The following is a 9382-nucleotide window of genomic DNA, read 5'->3' on the forward strand; positions in this document are numbered from 1 at the left end:
GTGGCCGACAGAGTCTCTTTACTGACGCAGCATCTGGACCTTCAGAGGCTCAGCTGGATCCTACAGAGCAGCTCCAGAGTCGCTCAGTGGAAAAACACCAGGACCCAGTTTCAGCAAATGAAAGTCTGTTCCTCTGTCCAACACTGTCACATTGATGACAGGTCAGAGATACAGAACAGCTTTATGCACAGGTCAGACACTGTTCTACTCTGCTCAGGGATGAGACCAGACTGATGGGAACAAAGACTTTTTATTGACAACTTACATCTGATTCATTAAGACCAATGATTTGATAAAGTAGTTGATTCTAAATGTTGTCAGAGACAGTTACAGTTATATCTAACATCTGTCAGCTACACAGTCACATAACAAACCAAACAGCGTCAGGCTGAGCTGCACAGTTTTCACCAGAAGAACCAAAATCAGACTGAGGTTCTCTGTGACGTGACTGATGTTAGTGGACCTGCTCTTACTCTGTGTTTGCAGGTTTGAGACCTGATTTCTGCTGGAGAGGCAGCTCCTTCTCCAGAGGTGCAGGATAGTCGGGCCATAAACCTTTAACAATCTCTTCAGCCTGCACAAATGTGTCAAAAGTTACACCTTTGGGGACTTTTACATTGTCTTCATCACAGAACTTGAGGTTGTTTCTCAGTCGGTCTGGACCAAACTTCAGCACCTAGAACAGAAACAGATCTAATGCAGGATCTTTGGATAAAACTTGATGAGGATGCAGAGCTTGACCGTTAGCAGGGGCAGCTGCAGCTGTACTGTGATGTTCAGATACAGAAAAACACATTTGCTTATTCTAACATGTTTCTCTCGTCCCTTCGATGACTTAGCAAATACCCTCAATGTTTTTCCTTTGTCACCATCAGACTAAAAATGGGGGTGTGGAGGCTTCATCTGTCTATAAAGAGAGAAGATGGAGCAGAGATGGTACCTTTCCTTCCTCCATGTGCAGAGCGACGGACACATGATCCCAAACATAAAACTCACGGTCTTTCCCAAACAGCTCCTGAACCTCCATCAGGTTTTCATCAGGTCTCTGGATCAACTCATACCTGACAGAAACAAACATTTAAAGAGGTAAATGGTTAAAATACGGTTGAATTTGTTCAGTTCGTGTGTTTGTTTCATAGTAAGTCCAGCCCCAGTTGGTCAGTGTGTGGTGAAGACGAACTACCAGACTGAGGCACCAACATGGAAGAAAAAGGCTGCAAACAATAAACATGGAGGTAAACAAAATGTAAATAATGCTGAACCTGGAATAGTTAAAACCAGCTTTGGAAATGGGTCAGGAAGGAAAAGAACTGATTTGTTTCCTGGATCCAGATTGAGATTTATTTTTTTAGTAGTGAAAAGTAACTAAGTACAATTCAGAGGTATTTGTACTTTACCTGAGTATTTCCATGGAGTATTTCCATGTAGTACTACATTCTTGGACTTCACTACATGTCAGAATCAAACCTTGTACTTTTTCCTGCTCTACATGTATCTGATAACTGTAGTTCCTTTTCATAATCAGATGGATCCAACAAAATACAGATTGATCATCAAAGTTTATTGATCCCAACAGTATATAAAGTACTTCAAATTAGAAGTATATAAGGTAGTTAACGTCAGCTACCCAGCGGTATATAAAGTACTTCAAATTAGAAGTATATATGGTAGTTAACGTCAGCTACCCAGCGGTATGTAAAGTACTTCAAATTAGAAGTATATAAGTTAGTTAACATCAGCTACCCAGCAGTATATAAAGTACTTCAAATTAGAAGTATATAAGGTAGTTAACGTCAGCTACCCAGCGGTATATAAAGTACTTCAAATTAGAAGTATATATGGTAGTTAACGTCAGCTACCCAGCGGTATATAAAGTACTTCAAATTAGAAGTATATTAGGTAGTTAACGTCAGCTACCCAGCGGTATATAAAGTACTTCAAATTAGAAGTATATGAGGTAGTTAACGTCAGCTACCCAGCGGTATATAAAGTACTTCAAATTAGAAGTACATAAGGTAGTTAACGTCAGCTACCCAGCGGTATATAAAGTACTTCAAATTAGAAGTACATAAGGTAGTTAACGTCAGCTACCCAGCGGTATATAAAGTACTTCAAATTAGAAGTACATAAGGTAGTTAACGTCAGCTACCCAGCGGTATATAAAGTACTTCAAATTAGAAGTACATAAGATAGTTGACGTCAGCTACCCAGCGGTATATAAAGTACTTCAAATTAGAAGTATATAAGGTAGTTAACGTCAGCTACCCAGCGGTATATAAAGTACTTCAAATTAGAAGTATATATGTTTTTCTTATTGATAAGAGGCGTCTTGTGCTTTTATTGCAGCGGTGCAGGTCAGTCTGGTCTCACCTGTGTGTCTCACACATGGCCTCAGGCCTCCAGAGGAAGTGTCTGTAAACACAGACGGCGTTCGGGTTGCCAGTCAGCTCAGGATACTCTGAGAACAGCTCCTGATTGGCCGGACTGTGGACCAGCACAACGTACATCACTTCTTGTTTGTACAGGACGGTCTTGAACACCCTCATGACGGGTTGAGCACCGGAGCAACACTGGGGACAACAAAAGGATTTGGTGAAACTTTTCTCCAACACAGTGTGAGGGGTCATCCAGCAGGGACAATAAGGGATTTGTTGTTTCTTTTCTCTTGTAACTTGTGTGAACTGGCCCTTTAACCTGTCAGTTCACAAACACACTGTTGAACTAAATACTGTGGCACTATGTCCCTGCTGCCTGTCACAGAAAAGGTGCTGACAGACCTGCTGCTTGTAGGCCTCCAGCAGCTCATTCAGGGGGAAGGTGAAGCGGTAGGAGCCCATCCTGGAGGTCTCCTTGAAGGCTGGGGACGTGGCAAACTTCCACAGGAAGCTCTGCTGCCTCTGGGCCTGCTCCTGTGTCTGGTCTGGGTAGGTTTTCTCCAGGAGCCTCTTCTCAGCTGATGTTATATCATAAGGACCAACAGCCAGACTCCACCACAGCAGCTTTAGAGAGTCGTTACCTGGGTCCTTGAAGCCACCGTCCTCCTGGATGCCACGCAATCCAGCTTGGTCTGTGTCATGTTTCAGGTGAGACACATGGATCTCTGGTCGAGGGTACATGGGGATGATGTTGGTTTTTTCTAGGTACTGGTTTCTCAAATGTTGAGCCCTCTGTCTTAAATCATTTATCTTCAGGTGGAAACCTTTAACATAATTTTCCTTGTGTCCTCTCCTGTTTGTTCGTTTCTCCATGGTCAGATGGAAAAGGATGTAGATTAAAAGTTTGTACTGTCAGAAATATCTGCTCACTGTCCTCTGGTTCTGAGTCCACAGATGTCTGAGCTCTAACAGGTGAGTTGCAGCATTTAAATATAAACCACACCCATTTTCTTCTTTCAGGAGACACTTCATTGTTCTGAGAAACATCATTTGACTCATCACAAGTCAAATTTCATTCACCCAGGCAAATATCATGAATGACAACAGGACTGAATGATAGTTTTTACAGTACGAAACACCCTCTGTCCTCAGACCCTTGGAAAGGAAAAACTCTCCCCAGAACAAAACGTTTGGAAGAAAGACGAGAAAAGCAAATGAGGATGGATCTTTCAGTTTCATTTCTCTTCTCCTTGTTTTCCTATGTTGTAACTTCCTTCTCGCTCTGACGTGTTTGCACTGGGTCTTATGAGCTGACGTCAGGAATCAGAACTGAAAGTAAATTTAGAGACATTCACTGTAAAACAGGTTTAACTGGTTCAACCTCAAATGTAACTTCTGTCGACTTAATGATGATGGATAACTAAAAACAGAAATAACAATAAAACACCTGGAGCCAGACAATTAAAACTAATACAAAAATAACAAGGAATAAAATAATAAGCTGTGATGAGCGATGGAACGAAGTCACTGGCCTGGAGTCTCCAAACTGTGGAGGTTCTGACTCTAAAAAAGGCTAATCTCTACGTTTGAGACACACCTGAAATGTTTTGATGTTTTAACTGCAGCTTCTCTGACGCACGTTGAATCTATGACAGACTCTTCACATTAGCTTTGGACACATTGTTCATATGGAAAAACTCGTCACACCAACATTACGTCAAAGTTTCCATAACCAGGAGAAACTGCATTAGAGGAATCATCATGAAAATATACTGAGAGTCTCACGTTTAAAAATAATGCAAGTTACCCCCTACACAGTGCTGCCTCATTATGGACCTAGATTATATTAGGTTATTATTATTGATGTAAAATTATAGCAGCGTTTTAATGGTGTTGGACAGCCACTTCTTCAAAAGTGTCAGGAACCAAAACAAAGAGCAGATCTGGACCTCGGCTTCACCAGGACTTCAGCTGTTCAAGAGAGAACCCAGTGGGCTGTGTCTCTAAACTTCAGCCTCTGACTGGATGAAGCCAAACAAGTTCAGACCCACCTGGAGACTTTCTATCCTGAACACAAAGAGAAGCCAGTCGGTTGTTTAGGAACAAACTGAGCCGGCGTGTCCGACAGAGTCTCTTTACTGACTCAGCATCTGGACCTTCAGAGGCTCAGCTGGATCCTACAGAGCAGCTCCAGAGTCGCCCAGTGGAAAAACACCAGGACCCAGTTTCAGCAAATGAAAGTCTGTTCCTCTGTCCAACACTGTCACATTGATGACAGGTCAGAGATACAGAACAGCTTCATGCACAGGTCAGACACTGTTCTACTCTGCTCAGGGATGAGACCAGACTGATGGGAACAAAGACTTTTTATTGACAACTTACATCTGATTCATTAAGGCCAATGATTTGATAAAGTAGTTGATTCTAAATGTTGTCAGAGACAGTTACAGTTATATCTAACATCTGTCAGCTACACAGGCACATAACAAACCAAACAGCGTCAGGCTGAGCTGCACAGTTTTCACCAGAAGAACCAAAATCAGACTGAGGTTCTCTGTGACGTGACTGACGTTAGTGGACCTGCTCTTACTCTGTGTTTGCAGGTTTGAGACCTGATTTCTGCTGGAGAGGCAGCTCCTTCTCCAGAGGTGCAGGATAGTCGGGCCATAAACCTTTAACAATCTCTTCAGCCTGCACAAATGTGTCAAAAGTTACACCTTTGGGGACTTTTACATCGTCTTCATCACAGAACTTGAGGTTGTCTCTCAGTCGGTCCGGACCAAACTTCAGCACCTAGAACAGAAACAGAACTAATGCAGGATCTTTGGATAAAACACGATTAGGATGCAGAGCTCGACCGTTAGCAGGGGCAGCTGCAGCTGTACTGTGATGTCCAGATACAGAAAAACACATTTGCTTATTCCAACATGTTTCTCTCGTCCCTTCGATGACTTAGCAAATACCCTCAATGTGTTTCCTTTGTCACCATCAGACTAAAAATGGGGGTGTGGAGGCTTCATCTGTCTATAAAGAGAGAAGATGGAGCAGAGATGGTACCTTTCCTTCCTCCATGTGCAGAGCGACGGACACATGATCCCAAACATAAAACTCACGGTCTTTCCCAAACAGCTCCTGAACCTCCATCAGGTTTTCATCAGGTCTCTGGATCAACTCATACCTGACAGAAACAAACATTTAAAGAGGTAAATGGTTAAAATACGGTTGAATTTGTTCAGTTCGTGTGTTTGTTTCATAGTAAGTGCAGCCCCAGTTGGTCAGTGTGTGGTGAAGATGAACTACCAGACTGAGGCACCAACATGGAAGAAAAAGGCTGCAAACAATAAACATGGAGGTAAACAAAATGTAAATAATGCTGAACCTGGAATAGTTAAAACCAGCTTTGGAAATGGGTCAGGAAGGTAAAGAACTGATTTGTTTCCTGGATCCAGATTGAGATTTATTTTTTTAGTAGTGAAAAGTAACTAAGTACAATTCAGAGGTATTTGTACTTTACCTGAGTATTTCCATGGAGTATTTCCATGTAGTACTACATTCTTGGACTTCACTACATGTCAGAATCAAACCTTGTACTTTTTCCTGCTCTACATGTATCTGATAACTGTAGTTCCTTTTCATAATCAGATGGATCCAACAAAATACAGACTGATCATCAAAGTTTATTGATCCCAACAGTATATAAAGTACTTCAAATTAGAAGTATATGAGGTAGTTAACGTCAGCTACCCAGCGGTATATAAAGTACTTCAAATTAGAAGTATATAAGGTAGTTAACGTCAGCTATCCAGCGGTATACAAAGTACTTCAAATTAGAAGTATATAAGGTAGTTAACGTCAGCTACCCAGCGGTATATAAAGTACTTCAAATTAGAAGTATATAAGGTAGTTAACGTCAGCTACCCAGCGGTATATAAAGTACTTCAAATTGGAAGTACATAAGGTAGTTAACGTCAGCTACCCAGCGGTATATAAAGTACTTCAAATTAGAAGTACATAAGGTAGTTAACGTCAGCTACCCAGCGGTATATAAAGTACTTCAAATTAGAAGTACATAAGGTAGTTAACGTCAGCTACCCAGCGGTATATAAAGTACTTCAAATTAGAAGTACATAAGGTAGTTAACGTCAGCTACCCAGCGGTATATAAAGTACTTCAAATTAGAAGTACATAAGGTAGTTAACCTCAGCTACCCAGCGGTATATAAAGTACTTCAAATTAGAAGTACATAAGGTAGTTGACGTCAGCTACCCAGCGGTATATAAAGTACTTCAAATTAGAAGTACATAAGATAGCTGACGTCAGCTACCCAGCGGTATATAAAGTACTTCAAATTAGAAGTATATAAGGTAGTTAACGTCAGCTACCCAGCAGTATATAAAGTACTTCAAATTAGAAGTATATATGTTTTTCTTATTGATAAGAGGCGTCTTGTGCTTTTATTGCAGCGGTGCAGGTCAGTCTGGTCTCACCTGTGTGTCTCACACATGGCCTCAGGCCTCCAGAGGAAGTGTCTGTAAACACAGACGGCGTTCGGGTTGCCAGTCAGCTCAGGATACTCTGAGAACAGCTCCTGATTGGCCGGACTGTGGACCAGCACAACGTACATCACTTCTTGTTTGTACAGGACGGTCTTGAACACCCTCATGACGGGTTGAGCACCGGAGCAACACTGGGGACAACAAAAGGATTTGGTGAAACTTTTCTCCAACACAGTGTGAGGGGTCATCCAGCAGGGACAATAAGGGATTTGTTGTTTCTTTTCTCTTGTAACTTGTGTGAACTGGCCCTTTAACCTGTCAGTTCACAAACACACTGTTGAACTAAATACTGTGGCACTATGTCCCTGCTGCCTGTCACAGAAAAGGTGCTGACAGACCTGCTGCTTGTAGGCCTCCAGCAGCTCATTCAGGGGGAAGGTGAAGCGGTAGGAGCCCATCCTGGAGGTCTCCTTGAAGGCTGGGGACGTGGCAAACTTCCACAGGAAGCTCTGCTGCCTCTGGGCCTGCTCCTGTGTCTGGTCTGGGTAGGTTTTCTCCAGGAGCCTCTTCTCAGCTGATGATATATCATAAGGACCAACAGCCAGACTCCACCACAGCAGCTTTAGAGAGTCGTTACCTGGGTCCTTGAAGCCACCGTCCTCCTGGATGCCACACAATCCAGCTTGGTCTGTGTCATGTTTCAGGTGAGACACATGGATCTCTGGTCGAGGGTACATGGGGATGATGTTGGTTTTTTCTAGGTACTGGTTTCTCAAATGTTGAGCCCTCTGTCTTAAATCATTTATCTTCAGGTGGAAACCTTTAACATAATTTTCCTTGTGTCCTCTCCTGTTTGTTCGTTTCTCCATGGTCAGATGGAAAAGGATGTAGATTAAAAGTTTGTACTGTCAGAAATATCTGCTCACTGTCCTCTGGTTCTGAGTCCACAGATGTCTGAGCTCTAACAGGTGAGTTGCAGCATTTAAATATAAACCACACCCATTTTCTTCTTTCAGGAGACACTTCATTGTTCTGAGAAACATCATTTGACTCATCACAAGTCAAATTTCATTCACCCAGGCAAATATCATGAATGACAACAGGACTGAATGATAGTTTTTACAGTACGAAACACCCTCTGTCCTCAGACCCTTGGAAAAGGAAAAACTCTCCCCAGAACAAAACGTTTGGAAGAAAGACGAGAAAAGCAAATGAGGATGGATCTTTCAGTTTCATTTCTCTTCTCCTTGTTTTCCTATGTTGTAACTTCCTTCTCGCTCTGACGTGTTTTGCACTGGGTCTTATGAGCTGACGTCAGGAATCAGAACTGAAAGTAAATTTAGAGACATTCACTGTAAAACAGGTTTAACTGGTTCAACCTCAAATGTAACTTCTGTCGACTTAATGATGATGGATAACTAAAAACAGAAATAACAATAAAACACCTGGAGCCAGACAATTAAAACTAATACAAAAATAACAAGGAATAAAATAATAAGCTGTGATGAGCGATGGAACGAAGTCACTGGCCTGGAGTCTCCAAACTGTGGAGGTTCTGACTCTAAAAAAGGCTAATCTCTACGTTTGAGACACACCTGAAATGTTTTGATGTTTTAACTGCAGCTTCTCTGACGCACGTTGAATCTATGACAGACTCTTCACATTAGCTTTGGACACATTGTTCATATGGAAAAACTCGTCACACCAACATTACGTCAAAGTTTCCATAACCAGGAGAAACTGCATTAGAGGAATCATCATGAAAATATACTGAGAGTCTCACGTTTAAAAATAATGCAAGTTACCCCCTACACAGTGCTGCCTCATTATGGACCTAGATTATATTAGGTTATTATTATTGATGTAAAATTATAGCAGCGTTTTAATGGTGTTGGACAGCCACTTCTTCAAAAGTGTCAGGAACCAAAACAAAGAGCAGATCTGGACCTCGGCTTCACCAGGACTTCAGCTGTTCAAGAGAGAACCCAGTGGGCTGTGTCTCTAAACTTCAGCCTCTGACTGGATGAAGCCAAACAAGTTCAGACCCACCTGGAGACTTTCTATCCTGAACACAAAGAGAAGCCAGTCGGTTGTTTAGGAACAAACTGAGCCGGCGTGTCCGACAGAGTCTCTTTACTGACTCAGCATCTGGACCTTCAGAGGCTCAGCTGGATCCTACAGAGCAGCTCCAGAGTCGCCCAGTGGAAAAACACCAGGACCCAGTTTCAGCAAATGAAAGTCTGTTCCTCTGTCCAACACTGTCACATTGATGACAGGTCAGAGATACAGAACAGCTTCATGCACAGGTCAGACACTGTTCTACTCTGCTCAGGGATGAGACCAGACTGATGGGAACAAAGACTTTTTATTGACAACTTACATCTGATTCATTAAGGCCAGTGATTTGATAAAGTAGTTGATTCTAAATGTTGTCAGAGACAGTTACAGTTATATCTAACATCTGTCAGATGAACCAAAATCAGACTGAGGTTCTGTGTGACGTGACTGACG

General features: G+C 42.1%; 2 protein-coding genes across 2 annotated transcripts; both read right to left on the bottom strand.

Moving 5' to 3' along the window:
* Nucleotides 1-877: 877 nt before the first annotated feature.
* LOC113143072 (uncharacterized) lies at nt 878-3450 on the bottom strand. The gene is made up of 3 exons (XM_026328532.1): nt 2778-3450; nt 2371-2570; nt 878-1061 (listed from the first exon to the last, which is right to left on the bottom strand). The coding sequence occupies exons 1-3, from the start codon at nt 3246-3248 to the stop codon at nt 908-910; spliced, it is 825 nt and encodes a 274-aa protein (XP_026184317.1). The 5' UTR covers nt 3249-3450; the 3' UTR covers nt 878-907.
* A 1861-nt stretch (nt 3451-5311) lies between these two features.
* Nucleotides 5312-8160, bottom strand: LOC113143073 (uncharacterized). Its single transcript, XM_026328533.1, has 3 exons — nt 7270-8160; nt 6863-7062; nt 5312-5553 (listed from the first exon to the last, which is right to left on the bottom strand). Exons 1-3 carry the CDS (start codon nt 7738-7740, stop codon nt 5400-5402), a joined length of 825 nt encoding a protein of 274 aa, XP_026184318.1. The 5' UTR covers nt 7741-8160; the 3' UTR covers nt 5312-5399.
* Nucleotides 8161-9382: the final 1222 nt, after the last annotated feature.

The sequence above is a fragment of the Mastacembelus armatus genome, chromosome 14 (assembly GCF_900324485.2).
Source record: "Mastacembelus armatus chromosome 14, fMasArm1.2, whole genome shotgun sequence".
Taxonomy (NCBI): Eukaryota; Metazoa; Chordata; class Actinopteri; order Synbranchiformes; family Mastacembelidae; genus Mastacembelus; species Mastacembelus armatus.

Coding starts and splice junctions, on each gene's coding strand:
- LOC113143072 (XM_026328532.1), bottom strand. CDS start 3,248: ATGGAGAAACGAACAAACAGGAGAGGACACAAGGAAAATTATGTTAAA. Junction 2,571..2,777: donor TGGAGGCCTACAAGCAGCAG/GTCTGTCAGCAC, acceptor TGTTGTCCCCAG/TGTTGCTCCGGTGCTCAACC. Junction 1,062..2,370: donor GCCATGTGTGAGACACACAG/GTGAGACCAGAC, acceptor TGTTTCTGTCAG/GTATGAGTTGATCCAGAGAC.
- LOC113143073 (XM_026328533.1), bottom strand. CDS start 7,740: ATGGAGAAACGAACAAACAGGAGAGGACACAAGGAAAATTATGTTAAA. Junction 7,063..7,269: donor TGGAGGCCTACAAGCAGCAG/GTCTGTCAGCAC, acceptor TGTTGTCCCCAG/TGTTGCTCCGGTGCTCAACC. Junction 5,554..6,862: donor GCCATGTGTGAGACACACAG/GTGAGACCAGAC, acceptor TGTTTCTGTCAG/GTATGAGTTGATCCAGAGAC.